This window comes from Larimichthys crocea, chromosome III (assembly GCF_000972845.2).
Source record: "Larimichthys crocea isolate SSNF chromosome III, L_crocea_2.0, whole genome shotgun sequence".
Taxonomy (NCBI): domain Eukaryota; kingdom Metazoa; phylum Chordata; class Actinopteri; family Sciaenidae; genus Larimichthys; species Larimichthys crocea.
Window position 1 is genome coordinate 47,210,952 of NC_040013.1, and position 18,546 is coordinate 47,229,497.

At 39.6% G+C, this 18,546-nt stretch overlaps 2 protein-coding genes across 7 annotated transcripts in view; both read right to left on the reverse strand.

The window, feature by feature from the left end:
- ypel1 (yippee-like 1) overlaps positions 1-5,255 on the reverse strand; it is a 29,163-nt gene extending 23,908 nt beyond the window's left edge. Inside the window, exon 1 of one of the 4 annotated variants that reach the window (XM_019263534.2) lies at positions 5,139-5,255. The gene's annotated coding sequence lies outside the window, so the exon portion shown is untranslated. Of the gene's footprint in view, positions 1-1,770; positions 2,123-4,274; positions 4,942-5,138 lie in introns of those variants that run through there. The other 3 variants (XM_019263533.2, XM_010747978.3, XM_010747979.3) reach the window with 3 other exon arrangements.
- A 2,404-nt stretch (positions 5,256-7,659) lies between these two features.
- The window catches only part of mapk1 (mitogen-activated protein kinase 1), a 29,749-nt gene continuing 18,862 nt past the window's right edge, over positions 7,660-18,546 (reverse strand). Inside the window, exons 3-9 of one of the 3 annotated variants that reach the window (XM_010747977.3) lie at positions 17,003-17,192; positions 16,541-16,657; positions 16,118-16,232; positions 15,092-15,223; positions 14,306-14,415; positions 13,990-14,118; positions 7,660-12,200 (exon numbers count right to left, since the gene is read on the reverse strand). In XM_010747977.3, the coding sequence (XP_010746279.1) occupies positions 14,002-14,118; positions 14,306-14,415; positions 15,092-15,223; positions 16,118-16,232; positions 16,541-16,657; positions 17,003-17,192 (781 nt within the window). In that variant the 3' untranslated portion in view covers positions 7,660-12,200; positions 13,990-14,001. Of the gene's footprint in view, positions 12,379-12,749; positions 13,097-13,989; positions 14,119-14,305; positions 14,416-15,091; positions 15,224-16,117; positions 16,233-16,540; positions 16,658-17,002; positions 17,193-18,546 lie in introns of those variants that run through there. The other 2 variants (XM_010747976.3, XM_010747975.3) reach the window with 2 other exon arrangements.

The following is an 18,546-nucleotide window of genomic DNA, read 5'->3' on the forward strand; positions in this document are numbered from 1 at the left end:
TCTACGAGTTATATTTTGTGACATGATACTCTTTCACAAAAAGTATCTGTCATGTATAACATTTATAGATATATTTGACAGACACTGACAAAGTGTCACAGTTTGATTTTCATGTTTTGGTTGATTATGTAAGTGATACATTTAGGGACAAAACTACCTGTTGTCCTTTTACAAAACTGTCTTTGTCTTAAAAATATATTGTCTAAGCCCACATGCTCAACAATCACTTTAACCAACAACACAGCACAACAAAGGTTGCACCAATAACCCTGCTGCATCCCTGAGAGTGAAAACACAATGAAAACGAGCTTCAGCAGCTCCAGAAGTTTCCAGTTGAGCTCAATGTGCTGCAACAGGAAGAGCAGCGCCGAGACAGAAGCCAGCAGCCAGACGAGAAAACAAAGAGGCTTCCGCAACTCAACAGGAAGCAGCCGTGACGTGAAGCATGGCTGCTCTGCAAACACACACACACACACACACACAAATAAAACACACACACTTTACAGGTCTGAGAAGGTACAGAGGTGAAGACTGGCAGCCCAACCCACTGTCTCCAGACGATCCATATTTACATCCATACTGTATAATCTGCAAAGGAGGCTGAGGCATAATCCCCTGCATGAAAAGGACAAAATCCCCTTTCTGAATTAGCCCAGTTTAACCTGGATGGCACGTGCACGGGGAAAGGTAAACACACACAGAGTCAAAAAGAGCTTTATAAGTGTGTCACACTTCAGCATCGTCGATATCATTGATTAAATCAGTTTTGTGCAGTGCATTCCTATAGAGGAAGGTCTCTCTCACTCTCACACACACAATAGCATGTTGTTTTTTTGCATGTATACCCCCCTCCTCCTCCCTCCCCTCTCCAATACACACACACACACACACGCACACACACAGACACACACACACACACATCATGACATGACGCACGCGCCTAGCTTCTTTCTTCAGAAATGCCAAATAAGGACAAGTAAACGTCTCTGAATGTGTTTGTTTGTTTGTTTTGGTCCCCTGTGAAGCCTGTTTGCTGACTTGGCAGCACATGGTTTCATTTGTGTTCACTTTTTAATGCTGCCACTTTAACATTTTATGTTTCTTTTCTACAACTATAACAAGCAAAACAGATTAAAATACTTTAAAATGATGCCATGGATCCCATAAAATCATTTCATGGCGGTGGGATTGGTATCCTCTTCTGTTTGAGCCTTCTTCATCAGCCAAAGGTGGTTGTTTTGAAGGATAAACAAAAGGGACAACTACATAACAAAGGAGATCTGCGAGTTAAGTCGACAGGTAAGCCAGCAGGAACAGCTGATAGTCAGACTGAGCAAAGTGAAAACAAAGAGACAGCACACTGTAAGTCTCTGGTAACCACTAACAGGAAGAAGTGTCCAGACAAAAGACTCCACTGAATCTAACCCAAAAAAAAAAACAACAATAAAAAAAGCAACACATTCACGACACAACACGCCTTTTGACATGATTCTTTATAATCTCAATAAGTTAATCTTGCCATTACAGCCTCCCTTCCTCCTTTTTCCTCCACCTCCTCTGCTAAATGTGTTTATTCCCCCAACAAAGAGCACGACGCCAGCTCAAGTGCAACAGTGTCGCTGCGCTGGCTGGATTTTGTTGTTTGTTTTTCCCCGATCCTGATGCAGTCTGTGAATCTAGCACGACACCACAACCGTGTTTATAGCTTTTTAGTTCTTTTCCTTTCCTCTCTCTCTCCTTAGGTAAACATTGCCCTGCTGCTGTACTCACCACCTGGATCAGATCTGAGCAAAAGACAGCTTGGTGGAAAACTGCTTGCTGGAGAAAGAGAGAGATGTTTTGTTGAGAGATGTTTTTTTTTCTTTTTTTTTTTTGGAGTTAAATAAATGATTGTCGTCGTCCCAGGCTCTGGTCCATGGGTGATGCTGCCAGATGGGAACTTATTGTTGTGTCCTTTGGGTGCTGACGGATCTCATTTTTCCAAACACGGGCTTTTGTTGTGTCTTTTGTGTGCGTAATGGACTGGCCTGGTTACTTTGGTACGGAAACGTCACCACGTGGGAGGGAGATGGAGCAGGGATTGACAGACAGACTGGCTTATAGGTGGCTGCGATGCCTTCAGGTTCCCGTGGGAAAGATGGAAACCAGGTAGCGCGTGCCTTCAGGTTCCCGTGGGAAAGATGGAAACCAGGTAGCGCGTTGTATTCAGGTGGAAATAAAATGTTATTTCTATCTATTTAAAATTATATATTAATATTTTTATTTGTAGTTAATTTATTATAGTATGTCACATACATTTTTCCATGTCATTATCTCTATTATTTTGTCTCAATACACTTTGTAGTTGTCATTATCTCTATTATTTTGTCTCAATACACTTTGTAGTTCCTATTTATCCATGGTTTATATAGTAATTTTTAAGTTTTTGAATTCTTGTTTCTACTCTCCACTATGCATCTATTGTTCAGGTTAAAAACACCTTATCCATGCTGCTTTTCTTTGCTTTCGAAACACAAAGAAACATTTGTTTTTCCCTATATGTATTTCACACCAGGTTGTTCACTGTGACACTTTTGAAGATATTTTAAATGTGAAGAAGGGCAAAGTTAGGAATCATTTATTATTTAGAAACCACATCAGAAAAAATAAAGCTCGGGTAGTTATTGTTTTGTTATTGCTGAAGAAATTATTTCCCATGCGGCATGAACGCGCCACTGAGGGGAGGAGGGAGCGCGCAGATACCCGGATGTGTAAATAAATACAAGATGAGAGTATTAATCTGACTCCTCTTCTTTCCCTGATATGGAAAATAAGATGGCTTGTTTTTTCTCCCTGTATCTCTCTGGGTTAATGTAAGGCACAGTCACGTTTGGTTTCTCTTTGTTTCCTACACATGTTTTAGTCGCATGATAAATTAATCATCAGAATGTGGGCTGATTAAGAGTGGCGTTGTGGGTTAAAATCCCTTAAAGGATCCTGACATGTTTTTTAAATGATGCCACACACACACACACACACACACACACACACACACACACACACACACACACACACACACACTCTGATATGATCCGGGCAACATATGAGGGCAAAAACACCAGAAAGCAGGAGATGTCACCCAGAATAAAACACACAGAATATTCTAAGATGATTTTTCCTCAAAGACAGCCACACACAGCTCTCTGAGGTTTTGCGCCGAAACAAACCTGCCCCCATTAGTTAATTTTAGAAACAGATCAATAGATTCCTGGAGTATTTCTCCAGGCTTTGACATGTGAGACAAAGCTGCCATATTTTATGATTTTTAAAAAAAAACAAAAACAGCAGCTTGATCACCACCACCACCACCACCTCGCTGCTGCACTGTTTATGTGTCAGTACTGCATCATCCTGACATTGAACAGATCTTAAATAGAAAACCATGAATGATGACATTAAATATGTCAAATTAAACATGAATCTGGTACCTGACGTCGAGGACGCGGGTCAACAACAACAATTCATGGACAGTTTTTCATGTTAGATCATAAAACAGCGTGAGCCGCGTCCTGCAGCAACACCGTGAAAGCCTCAGTACGCTTCATGTAAACAACATTTCTCACTGCAGCTTCACATCAGAGGTGCAGGCTGTGTGCGCGTGAGCGTTATGAAATCCATCCTGTCACTGTGTTTTTGTTCCCTGTTCACGTGGCATCATAAGCCCCCCCCCCCCCCCCCAAAAAAAAACAAAACTGACCGAGATCTGCAGCCAAACAAGCGCACATGATGATGATGATGATGATCATAACGGGGAGAGCACAAATCATCAGCTGAAAGGTGTTGCACTTCGCGGTGTTTTTGCTCTTGAATGTCACAAAAAAGGAGACATTGTAACATTTTAATTAATCTGAGCGGGTTATTAGAGGTCTGTAATTATATAAATACTACACAAGTGCCACACAGAGGAACAGGAAATGCCGCACCAAGTTTCTACGGAAATATTACACAATATTGTGTATATATATTTGTAGATTGTTACTGTTTCGTGCATTGCATATTTAAATCTCTCTGCATCCATCCCAAACACACACACACACAAAAAAGCCAAATCCTATGATCAAAACGATAATCACGATATGAATATAGAAAACTATAAATCCCTTGGTGCAACAGGACACACACATAAAACAACAGCTACAAACTCTCAACACAGACACACACTGCAGGAGATTTTCTTCTTCTTCTTCTGACAAACACATGCGTGTCCTCCAGCAGGTCACTGGCTCTCCACTCACCCCAAAAACACTTCGCCTTCCCCCCATCGGAAACCAAAACAACGCGTTGAAGAGAGATCTGTGTCTTTGCTGGAGCTCTGGAGTCTGGAAAGGCTTATTAGTATAAAAATATATATATATGTATAAAATCAAAAATCAAGAAACCACCACCGTCCCATAGAGGTAGCGGTAGTTTGTCTAGGTCGGGCCGAGTGCCATTTAAAAAGTCTCCAAAAGCATCAGACCTCCACGGTGAATCTTCACTGCGTTCATGGAGCAAATGCGTGAAACGTGCAGGATATCTCCGTGGTTCCGGTCAGAGGAGAGTCCCGTCCGTGAGGCGGCTCAGAGTGTGTGCATGTTGGCAGCTTGCAGCTCTTTAAACGGGTTTTAACCTCTATACCGTTAGTAGCTCTCCGACATCAGCGACAGGACAGGCCGAGCTGTCCCGACTGCGGCCTTATTTATACTGAAATCCTAATTAGCTGTGTGATGCGCAGCGCGCTCTGAATAATGCACGCAAACATTCACGACCCCGGATCTGTCGCACAAGACCCTCCGATCTGTTTCAAAGTCTCTATGTTCTCGGTGGGATAGACTGCGCGGGTGCTGGTTTGAAGTGCACAATTTGAAGAAAAAGTGAAAAGAGAAAAAGCGATGTTTTATTTTCATCTACCGGTGCTGCCTTTAAGTGCCGCAGGAAATGAGAGAGTTAAGAATTGAGCGCACGAGAACAACGTTATCTGTAGATGTCCAACAGCCACACAAATCACGAGAACACACTGGTGGGACGATCTGTAGTGGGAAAAACTATTCAAAATATGTTTACAACATTAAAATCAAATGAAAACATCAAATGAAATATAGACACAAGACAAACCTTACTTGTTTCTGAAGCTTTCGGCCGCATCGGTCGTCTTCCTCGGTGGAGGAATGGAGTTGCTGTTACAGTCACCAAACATTCCTCATGCAATAAAAAAACAAAGACCTGAGCAGCTAAAGTAGCATGCACAGTGCATTTTCAGTCTCTCGGTGTTTAAAACTATCACCTTCTTTAGTTCTTTACGTGTATTTGGGGTTTAAACTGGATGTGGATTTATTATTTGTTTTGTTGGAAGGTAAAAAAAAAGAAAACATGTCAACAGCTGCCAATATTATTTATGAAGTAAATAATCAGCACTTCTTAATATTTTTATATTTTTCAGTTTCACTTGTTAGCTTTTAAAGCCGTTAAAATCTGCTGGATACATATTGTCAGGATACCGTTTAGCTGCTACTAAACCTGAAAGCACATGTCTTCATCTTTTAACCTCCTAAATTTGATCTTTACAGGGGAACGTGAAGGCATCAGTAGCCTAGCTACACAGCCGGTTCCACAAATAGCGTCCAATCAGTGAGAAGAACAATTCCCGACTGGCCAATCGGCCGAGGATGAGGGCGGGGTTACAGCGCCACAGCCAATCAACACGTTGCCAGACTCTGGACAGCGCGCTCGCGTGGCTGAGGGTTGTTTTTGGCTGCGCGCGCCACCGACACAGACGCGTGCCAAAAGCTAACATAGCATGGTGCGCATGCGTGGCCGCATTGCAAGCACGTGGTCAAGAGGAGCAAGTAAACAACCCTGCGTACTGTAGTTATATTATGAATGTCTTAGTTAATAATATGTCTGTTTTTTTTTTTAATTATTTTAATTACATCCTTTTTATCCAGCATTGTATTCATTCAGATTTATTTTGCTGGATTTGTGAGACATTCAATTTATTTTTATGCTCGTTGATTTAATTAATTGATGTATGGACAGGTTTATGATCACAGCAGCAGTAGTAACGTCCATTATTCATACAGGATCAAGTTCATATTTGTTTAAACTTCCTAAAGGATGTTGAATAGATTTTTGATTTTGTGGTGGCTTGTAGGTTACAAAAGTGAATGACATAACTTTATGAATTAGACTCATCAGACTGCTGGACAAAGGAGACTGCAGCAGATGTTATTAGCCAATACGACAGCGCCCCCTAAAGGACACTGTGGCACAAAGCGTCTACAATCCAGTATGAGCGCGTGAAATGATACAATCCGTATCACTTTGTTGGTTGGACATTATGGCGTGTATCCATGAGCATTAGTGACGACATTTAAACTTCATTTTTAAAACATAAAATTATCACGTAGTATTTATTTTTATTTATTTATTTTACTTTAAATTTCTTTGAAGTGCATCCTTTGAGGATAGTGAGACGTCGTCACAGAAGGAAACATTACAAACCTCTGCACAGTAGAAAGTGACTCAAACTGCAAGCAGATAAAGTATATTAAGTAATTAAAATTAGAACCACCATTAGCAACTTTAACATCAAAAGTGATACTTTTTATTGATGCATAAAGTGATTTATGCATCAATAATAATTCAGTCATATATATAATTTTGAAATTGAGAATGCATCAAGAGTACTACTACCTTTGGTAATTTAATAATTTCGATGCAAATACTGAAATTTGCAAGTAGTATCAGCATTTTTACTGTTAGTCTGAGTATTCAGTCCACCTTTGAACCTCTCTGACACATACAATAACTTTTTTTTCCTAATTGTCACTAATTGGCTTTTTGAGTCTTGCATGGGTTATTTTGAAATTAGGGCATAATTTTGCTTAAATTAAATCACATGCTCATGGAAAAGGATGATATCTATAAAAAATAAATCTACAAACAGCTTAATAAAAACCTTTTCCCCCTATAAAAAGGACTTTGGAAGTTATTTTCTGATCTTTTAAAGAATATTTTGACATTTTGGGATATTCACTTTGTCGTCAAATGGTCGAGAAGATTGATACCACACTCGTATGTCTTTGGTAAATATGAAGTTTCAGCCAGAAGCCACTTAGCTTAGCATAATGACAGGAAGCAGCTTCCTGAAGTCTTGTCAACCCGAAGAAGTCACTGCTCCTGGCTGAGAAATGGTCCAGCACATACCCTCCTGTAAAACCATGTGTTGTTTTTATACTTTGGACAGAGCCACGGTAGCCATTTCCCCGTGCTTTGGGTCTTTATGCTATGCTAAGCTAAGCTAAGCGGCTGTTGACTGTTGCTTCATATTTGGTGTAGGGCATGAAAGCGGGATCAACCATCTCATGCAGTTCTTGGCAATAAAGGAAATAAGTCTATTTCTCAAGATGTCAAACGATGCCTTAAATGAAACGTGGAAAACAATGTTAGCCAAATTTCATGTTTCAAGATTAATACACTTTTCTTTAAAGAATATACTATATATGGTGTTGCTCCAATAAATCTTTTAAATATTTTGCAGTTCTGTATGTAATGACAGATGATAAGTTATCGCTACTGGTCTCTAATGAAATAAATGATCTCTGAACTGTGGCTTACAAAAAGACTTTACAGAGATGTTAATGAAGGTACAGTGTTTTTAATGAACGTCTATTTAAATGTCATGGCAGAGTTGCAAAAAGAAAAAAAAAACATTAAAAAACAGATTTTTTCAAAGTGGCAGTCAGTCTTTAATAATAGCAAAGAAATGCTTCGTTCAAGTCAAATCCTTCACACGACAGCAAAATAATACTGACCAATCAATTCAAACAATTTCTATGGCAGGTCGAACAGGAACCTTTAGAATATAACCAAGGATCTCTCTTTTTTTTTTTTTTTTTTTTTTTTTTTTTTTTTTTTTAATCTTTCAGAAATGTTAACTACACAATTAAAGGTTTATACTGATCGAAACATACAGAGTGAAGTAGTTCCACTGGAGACAACTCAAACAAGATTAGTGTCTGATAGAAACATAACATTCATTATACAATAAAAATATCTGCACAAAAACATCAAAAAAGAAGGGAAAAAAATTAGGCTCAAGGATAAAGGGTAACGCAAAAAATATAAATGTTTGCTTTTCATCTTTTCAATACAGTCACAAATCACACGGCTGTGGCAACAAGTCTTTAAAATTTACATAACTGAAAGGATAAGGTACCCACCCGTGATCCCTCCCACCCCCAGACTTGATTGTGTTCATTTTTAAGAGCATATACTGCGATTACAACGGATTCCTGACTAAACGAAAGCTGCACATCAAATCTTGTATATCAAGAAAAAGGCACAAACAGACAGGTTGCACAAAGAACTCAGCAGAAGCTTTTTCATACAACTAATCCCAGTAAGGTTTCCAGTGCCCTTAATATCGCCCCCCGCCCCTCCCTCCCCAAAAGACTATCTACAGTTAAGTCAAGTCCCGGCAGGCACCTCGGATTACAAGTCCCATCCCAACTACTGTAGAAGCAAGTGCATTTGATAAAACGCCTGACAGACGGGTGTACACAGCGAGTGTGAGGAGTACTGGGACAGAGTCTTTACCTCACGTTCAACGTCTGCTCAGGTGAAATTTATGAACGCAAAAACTGTCATTTCTGTATTGAAGTTTTGGTCATAAACTTTTTTTATTTTATTTTTTTCCCCCCCCAAACGTCATCAGATGAGTTAAATCTCTGTCAACAAAACCAACAAAAACAGTTCTTTGGGTGTGAGCAGCAGTGAGAACTCGGATCAAAAATTTAATTTCTCAAACGTAAATTTGTTTGATCTTTGCAGGTCAGTTCTCTCCTGATATCCACTTGAAAGTTTCCTGTAAAGAGCTGTATAACTTTGCACCAATTCTACTGAAAGTAGAGACAATTATTTTAGTTTAATGTGTGAAATTTAAAAGGACGCTTATACTTCATCATTCATTTATTATTGGAAACTCTTTTTCACTGATGCTGTATTTCATGCTTGGATGGAGACAAATTTGACATTATGTTCATCTGACCTGTTCTGTACTAGTTTTAAGACTCTCAGTTATGCTATCTTAGCAGTTAATTGGAATTGATTAGTTGGAAGTGAATGCATTTAACACAAGGGATGCAATGATTAGTGTGTGTCAAATGATTAATCAATTAACGATCAACTGAAGTCATTTTATTCACTAATTTATCAAGGCCACATACTAAACATTTGACTGTTACAGCTTCTACAAAAATATGAGGATTTGCAGTTTTTCTTCATCATTTCTTCATTGTTAACGTAATATCTCTTGGTTTTGGTCTGTTGGTCCAGACTAAATATTTAATTATAAAAATAATAAACATTATATGACAGAAATAATATTTTGCTGTCCCTATATTGAACATTTTCTATAATTACCTACAGTTAGTACCAAATTACATAGTTCTTTAAAGAAAACATCTGAAGAATATCAAGAACTTCGTATTTTTCTCAATAAATCATGAACACATTTTTCATCTCATGTCAGTAGGCTAGCTATCTTCCTTATATAATTACAGAGTAATCTGAAGTCTAAAAGAGCATTTTAAAGTCTGAAAATCTTGTTTTTTGCTGACCTCCAGTGGTTTAACTTCTAATCTGGCTGCAGTGATGTAGACGTGTACTACAGGATGTGTCAGTACGCCATGACATTACTGTTGGGTGTGGTCAGAGGTGCAACAGACTGATTATGGCTTGAGTGCATTTCAACAGAGCATTAGCGTCACTCTTAGGCCCGACTTTTCCGCTCAGTTTCAGTCCAACATTATTTAGTCAGAACAAAAGAAAAAGACAAAGTTAAACTGCAGTTCTTATGCTCTGTGTCCACTGTGATTTAATTCGACCAGAGCAGCTCCGCCCTCAGAAAATGTTTGTACAAGTCAAGCTTTCTTTTTGACATGTATGCAAATATAGAACAAGAGTTTAGTTTCACTCATCTTCTGACCATAACAAAGAAATCATGAGTTTTACGGCTCATCCAATACTTTTGTTACAGACTACATACATTTTTATCATTGAAACAAAAAAAAACAAAAAAAAATCAGCCGAAGCAGCTCGATAGCTCTGAAACGGTCTTACTTTAGACTCTCTAATCTTTTTTTAAACGTTAAGTGCCAGCAGAGAAATATTCTTGAAGAATCCATTCAGGTAGATTTTGACTTTAATTTACATGGAGATGCTTTAGTGTCGTAAATAATACTACTTTGTTTTATTCATGAGGTCACTCACACATTACCAAATGAACTTTTTAATTTTTTTTAAGTTGCAGTACTGTAACCTAGCAAAAGGCTAGGCGTACCATGAAACTGGATTTGAGGCCCACTTGTAAACAAACTGAATTGACAGCTATTAGGCGCCGCAGTGATAATAAAACGATACAGTTGGTTGATGAAGCCTCGGTGCTTCTGGCTTGTTTGTTTTTCCCACATACATAGTTTCCACATATATAAACTTTAAAATCAAAATTCCTTTCACTTGACATAAAATCTTCAAATTCAACAGTCTTTAATCAGCAGTTACTGACGTGAAAGTATGGTACTTTTTTAAGTTCGACTGCAGATGTCTGCTGGTGCTGACACTGCCAACTGTTTCTTTCAGCATGAAAATGTGCATTTAAAGCAAAAAAAAGAAAAAAGTTCTCAAAGGATGAAATGTAAAACATGATCTTTTACATTTGAGTATGTTTTTCTTTTGTGTGTCACGCCTGGATCCCATTTCTCAGGTTCAGGAAAAAACATGCGTGGTGGTTTTTTGTGATATAAATACAGATATATGGTTATTCTCCTATTTGCAACCACAAGACGTTTTAGCATGCAGATGGAAACGAAGAGACTTAAATCTGTAGACTTTAGCAATGATGGAAACCAAATAAAAAGAGACGAAAGAAGGGTGGAGCAAAATAAAGAAACAGGACGAAAAGCACCATGTGATTAGGAAGTGCGATATACCACAAAAAGGTGGACCAGAAAAGGCCTGGGCGCTCACCTGGTGGGTCTGCCCGGCTTGTGTGGCACTTAACATCGTTGTCTTTGTATACAGAGCTTATAACAGTCATGCAAAGGGCACAGTATTATTCTAACAAGGCAAAAGAGAGAGATCAACGGAGACTGAAGAAGAGAAAGGAAAACATGAAACAGGACAAAGAGGGAGGCACGACAACACATCCTCCAGACGAAAACGAGTTCTGTGCGGTAACTGAATTCTTGTCCTGACACTGAAAAGTATCGTACTGTACATACAGACTTGTGTGAAATAAACAGACGTTTCCTTTAGTTTCTCATGGCTAAGGCAGAAGTTGATGAAACCTTTCAATGCATCTGTTATTTGGTGCATTTAGAAGATGAGGAATGAAAACTTTTTGTTTGTAATGAAAGGATTAGAAATTCATCTGATTCACCTTCTATCATCACCATCACCCTTGCAATTAAAATATCTTAAGACTCTTTGGACTATACATATATATATTTATATACTTATATTTATGTATATATTTGCATTTGGGCCAGTTGTGCTGTTTGTGTGTGTGTGTGTGTGTGTGTGTGTGTAAGCATTAAAATACAAGGTCTTTGTTAAAATACAGATCCTCATCAACACCAAGTGATGGCTTGTGGCCTGCAAAGTCTCTGGCTGATTATGTGATTTCATTGCATAAATCAGTTGATTGAATTCAGGTTTTTCTTCTTTTTTTCCCCCAAAGAGATAAAGAGAAAGAGAAAAAAGATAAAGTTCAAGGTATCCCTTGTAACAGTGCGACAAAGGTTAGAAAATTCAAAAGACCTTATTTGTGATGGATGATTCTTATAAGTAATCTATCGTTGTTTGTGCAATGTAGGCAGAGTTATAACCACAACAGCTGCACCAAAAACCACAACAGCTAGTCTATCACTGTTATTCAACTGGACATGAAAGGTCTTGAATAGGAATAGCCAGAGCCAAACGCCTTTTTAGACACAAAAAAATTGTTTATCTTGGCTTGAAACACAAAACCACCCCCAAACTGTAAGCTGTGACATGACCTCCCCCTTCCCCTGACTCCTCACCTCAGAGCGAGAGAGCGAGAAAGAGAGAGAGAGAAAGAGAGAAAGAGAAAGGATGAGATTGATTGATTGATTCCTGACGCCATTCCTGAGCAAAGTGGACTTGACGAGTGAGACCCAAGGAATCCAGGTGATGTGGACAACAGGAGAGGAAAAAAAAAGAAAAAGAAAATCAACACTCACAACAACAACAACAACAACAAAAAAAAACCCTATCACAGCAACAGTGTGGAGGCGGGGAGGAGCAGTGGCAAACGCAGAAGCCAGTCCACAGAATCATCTGGAGGGAGAAGAAACAGTGACCATGTGATGAGCTGTCATGTTTGTTTTATCCTTTATCTTTACTAATAATGTATTGCACAGGCATACATAATAGTCAGCTGCTTTTCTGATCCAGTTTGAAATTGGTAAAGTGGCTGCATATAGGTCAACCCTGTGTTGCCGAGCACATGGGTGCTTAGTGTAAACGGTGCATTTCTTTCTAGTTGCTCTTTCTTGGAATTAGATCCTCTTCGCTAAAGAGTTTTACATTTGTGGATCATCTGAAATAAGAAAAAGAAGAACTGGGACTTGGCGTGGGCCTCGACAGCCACCACAGCTCAACAAAAATGAGGGTGACACCTACAGAGAGCACAGTGCAGAAACGCCACAGCAAAGAAGAACTTTTTTTATTTAAAACTTTAAAAACGACCAATTAACACTTAAAAGTTGCAGTTACAAACATTAATTTAATAGGCATTTACAAGTATTAGACTGATGTGATAAAATTTCTTCTTTCTTTGATCCACTAATGAGAAATATATTGTGTCAGCTCTTTAAATTACATCAGCTGTCAATGGTTTATAAAGTTAAGTTACAGGGATTGAAACAAAGAGAAAGGACATTTTAAAGCTGCAAGAACAAACTGCTGCCACTGCAGAGAGCGGTGATGTGCCTTCTGCGGCTCTAATTTAGGAGATGTCACACTCTGCAGCATTTTGATGCATAACATGAGTATACTGAAATAAAACAGAGAGGAAACACAGTAATTACATATACTGACACAAAGCGAATGATAGGCTATAAAATGTAGCACTGATAGTTATTATCACAGCAAGAAGCCTGTCAGGGAGCAGCTGGTGGTGAGAACAGGGGGGAAAAGACACCACATCTGAGGAGTGTCATTAGTGTGGGAAATGATCACGTTCTCTCCTCTTTCATATTTTGGCCTTTCTTAAATATGTATAATGTTCCTCCAAACGGGTTTCAACAATCAGTGTATAATATATGTTAAATATTTATAATAATATAACATTTGGCTAATTCTCTGTATACGGGATGTTTTAAGCGCCATCAAACCTGTTTCCAACCACTGCCAGATCAGATTATATTCCCTTAAAAAAAGTTGTGGTCTTACTTGATAAAGATGTGTGAATGTGTTTCACACGTTCACGTTCTGAACTACGATTACAAACTGTAACTAGAGTGACTGTTTAAAGTTTTCTCTGGATGCAAACTGGCAGTTATAAAGCAGAGTTATGCTTGGGTGGTTCATTTGAAGTGCCCGTTCTAATAAAAGGCTTTTAAAGTAGTTTTATCCTGATGAAGAACCTCTAGTGTAAAGCAGTGTGAGATCTTTACTTCGGCTCTTGAGTGGTGAGTTGTTAAATTTAGTGGAAATGAATCAGTAGTTTTGAAGTTGCTTAAAGTAGTTTTCATAATGGACACTCAACTTGAAAGCAGCGGAGGCGGGAACATGGAGGGTCACCCTGATCTTTTAAACCATGAAAAGTTGGTCGTTTTAAAGACGTCAGTGCAGCTGATGTTAATATTGTATCTGTAGCTTGTCCCTCTCTGAGGTTATGTTCATTTTCAGGTTCTACATGGGACTGCAGTGATGATGTGGACTTACCTGTGTGAGATGTTAAGACCTAAAGCCAGGCTGGAAACGTGCAGTTTCTTCAAAGATGAGCTCCTTCAGTGTCTCTTTGGGTAGGTCATCCAGCTCCATGTCAAACTTGAACGGGGCCTCAGCGACAGGCTGTGAATATGACAGAGAAATTAAATAAAGTGTCATCATTTATCGATTTTAAAATGTTAAAAGTGGAGGAACATGATCGATACCAAAAAGCTAAGGACACGATATCTTGATAAGAAAAAGATAATGTATTCCAAACAGGTCCATAGAGCACAAGCTGACAACTAACAGTTCAAGGCGACCGTCTCACCTCATCTGTGGGGTCGTAATATTGCTCCAGGTAGGGATGCGCCAGGGCCTCCTCCACCTCAATCCTCTTGTGAGGGTTAAAGGTCAACATCTTGTCCAACAGGTCCAGCGCTGCAGCACAAGGGTGAGAACATTTAACGGGGCAATGGGGGCTTTCATTTGGGTGATTGTGAAACAACAGTAAGCTTGCCTGCCCACTAGAGGGCACAATGACACTCTAGGTGTTTGGATAATTTACAGGAGGAAAACTGAGACAACCTTTTTTCATTTTACACATTTCATAAGAGAAGATCAACGTAGAGAAATCTGGAGCAGTTTTGGACTAATGCAAGTTTAAAAGTCATGATGAAAATAGTTAAGAAATGATCTTTTCTCTTCTGCAAACATTAAAACTGATCATAATCCAGCAAGCTACCTACTATTTGGGATTCATTTATGTTGTTCCAGCTGCACCTTATTCCTGTCCAAGTACATCTCACCTCTATGACTAGAATTTATTGTACTTGATTTAAGGCGCCTTTAGACTACTGAAACTGAAACAACTGTCATCTCACAAACTTGTTTCCTCTAATAGTGTTTCTAGTTTGTACCTGCCGGTGAGACGCTACTACTACTGACAAATAAAATAATATTCTGTCTAAACTTTCTAAATTCTCAGTAAATTGTTCGGCAGCGATAACTTTCGCTTCTCTGCAGCAAAACCTCCCAAAGAATCATAATATTCTAGAAACTCCATAAGCAGTGGGAGTGATGTTTGTCGATGAGGACACAGGACACTGGCTCTGACCTTTGGGATCAGCATTGGGGAAGAGGCGATTCCACGGCACTTTGCAGCGCAAAGGCAACGACAAAAGATAGTTCCTGGCCTTGATGTTGATGATGCAGTTGAGATCCTCCTGAGAGGGAGAACCCAGGATCCCTGAGAACATTAAAAAAAGAAAAATACTTTATGCATCTGATGCACACAGCAAGTGCACAGCTCCAAATGAAACACACTGTCTACTAATTCACACAGACCCTGATTAAACTTTTCAGTTACACAGGGACGTTTCCTTGAGAAAAAATGACAACAGTCTGAACACACAACAAAATGACAGATGGGAGAAGCAACATGTGGTCTAGCACCAAGAGACAAACAGTACAACTTGATACATTTATATCAACTGCTACAGTATCTATGGGCTGGCACCAGGAAGCTGTTGCTACTGACAGAATGTTTATTTTAGTCTGCAGAAAAGATTTGACAACTTTAAAAATTCAAATTCACAAATATCAGTTTACACTACAGCAAACACCCAACTAATATTGGTGATTTAGAATATAATTATGATCAGTAACCTCTACTCTTTAAACCTTTAAAAGCATGTCCTTGGCGTTAATGAAACCTTATTTACTTGAAATCACTGGTCAGATCATTAAACCTTTAAATATTTCTATATATTAACCTGTATTTATATGCACATCACTATGGTGCAAAGCTATCGGAGAACAGCATCAGTGAAAAGAGGTTATCAAACCTGCTATCACTTGCATTCTCTTAAGTCTTTTATAATTTGCAAATTAGGTAAAATGATACAGGATTGGACATTTTCCTACTTCCCAAGAAATTCCTGTCAATTCTACACATATTGTTTCTCATAGCGAAAGACATTATTGCTAAAGCTGTCAAACTGACCTTATACTTAAAAAAAAAAAAAAAAAACTGATTCTTACATGTAAACACGGAGCAATTCTGCTTAGTTCACTGACCAAACCACAATACTACAGTGCCACACCAATCCTAAAAACGCTGGATATAAAAGAGAATTGTTACCCAAAATGTGGTTAAGCTGATCCAAGTAGTGCTTCCCGGGAAAAATTGGTCTGTTGGACAACATCTCAGCCAGGATGCAACCCACTGACCAGATGTCTATGGACTTGGTATAGCCCTGCGAGTGAGGGGCACAGACACGGTCATGACTACAGTATATCTAAAGTCAGTATAATGTCAAGTATAAAGTTAAGTCTGGTAAAGCAGAGTAAGTGTAGTGCTTCATTCTTCCTGATTCAACTGTTAGATACTATGTTAGATTATCTGCAGGATTCATGAAGCTAAATTGAAGATTTCAAGTGAAACTTTGATGTATATAGCATAGCAAAAGTTTCCCCAAAAATAATTAACTCATATTTACAGGTGTCGTGGCCCTTTGTCACAAGATACCCCACACACATTCACTCATCAGGTGAGGACACTCACCTTAGAGTTGAGCATGATCTCAGGTGCTCGGTACCAACGAGTGGCTACATACTCTGTCAGGAAACCAGTGTGATCATGGTCAGGATCAGCCACACGAGCCAAACCAAAATCACAGATCTGCAGAAAGATGAGTAACAGGTCAATGAAAGACAAAGGCAACATTTGAGGATACTAGATCAAAAGAAGCTGGACGTTATTTCATTGACAATGTAAAACCATCAACAGGTTGGGAAAAAATGTTCAGACTCCAACACGATGAAGACCAATAACATGAATTAAAATGCTAGTTTACATATTTAGCAGGTTAACCAATTTTTGCTACTAAACAATTTATAAACCAAAAACCACTGAAATTTTGGGCAGCAGAGGCCTTTTCCACACATTAAAATTGGCTGCTAATTTTTGGCGATAAAATAATTAACCATCATTTAATATGAAACTAAATATGGATTATCACATTACCTTGAGATCACAGGTGGTGTTGAGCAGGAGGTTGGAAGGCTTCAGGTCACGGTGCAGGACGTTGGCAGAATGGATGTACTTGAGCCCTCGTAGGATCTGGTAGAGGAAGTAGCAGATATGATCATTGCTCAGGTGTTGAGTCTTCAGGAGCTTGTACAGGTCTGTCTCCATGAGATCCTGGACAATATATCTGCACAGCGCCAGGTTAAAGAAACTTCTACTTTATTATGGTGGAAAAACACTCCTTATGTTTGAATGCCTAGAATATAAAAGCAAGCATTTTAAGTTACAGTAGAGTGACATCAGGATTCCCATCTGAACCACATATTTATGTCCTTTAAAACAGTGGTCCCCAACCCCCGGGCCGCGGACCGGTACCGGTCCGTGGATCAATCAGTACCGGGCCGCACAAGAATTAATTAGTTATTTCTGTTTTATTTAATACGGTCATTTCGAAATAAAAGACCGCTCGACTTAGACTGGGACCATGGGCGGACTGGGACAGGCGAACTTTATTCTCGTGCGCCATGGATGCGCCGTGCGCCCTACCCTTACCAGCCGCCGTCCCGCTCCTGCGCGGCCCACATTGCCCATCGCTAAGCCCAAGAGTGTGTTCGGGGTGTGTGATCTACTCGTTAAATATATATATCGGGACTTGTCGGACCAAATACCACGTCGGCCCACCGGGCAAATGCACGGTATGCCAGATTGCCAGTCCGTCCCTGCCTAATACACAACCTGGGAAAAGGATCAGAATCATCAGGTGTCAGTTGTCCAGCAAACCATCTTGCCAGCAGCGCTCTCTCCTCACTCGACAGTGCCTTCCTGAAACTGTCCAACACCAGACCGATTACCTGAACAGATCGGACCTCCAGCCTTTGCGCCAGAGTTGCAGCATTGTCCAAGTGAGCTCCTGCCAGCTCCAGCAGATGCCGGAATGTTGTTATGCCCTTGTCCTTAAAAGTCTCATACATCAGTGGCACTTCTTCCCAGGCAACGCCTAGCCGAGCACCAGAATTGGCTCCCTCAGAAGCCAATATAAGGAAGTGTCAAGGCCCAGTCTGCCTGTTTCCATCTGTCTCCACACATTAAACACACTGCTATAAAATGGTGACACAATGGGCCATAGAGAAACCTCTGCAAAAAAATTAATCTAAAAGCCGTCTTCCTACTGGCTAGATGTACCAAACCCTGCCCACCATCCTCTTTTGACAAAAATGAACGGTGGCGAGAAAGAATAGGGAAAGCGTGTCCCCAACAACCACCGTTTTTGGCCTAACCTGCGAACCGCCGGGTCCCCCCCCAAAGCTTTGGAAAAACAATTTTTGTAATGCGGGGGGGGTGGGTCTAAAAAACGTTTTTCAAATTATTCCTAAATAAAAAAAAAAAAACAACTTTTCAAGAATACCCCCACACCCCCCCGCATTAAATTGTCAGCTTTGACCGGTCCCAGTTGGAAAGGTTGGGGACCACTGCTTTAAAAGATCTCTAGATGTCCAATAGTGCCCAACCAATGAGGAATCTTTGGGAGCAATGCTGATTTA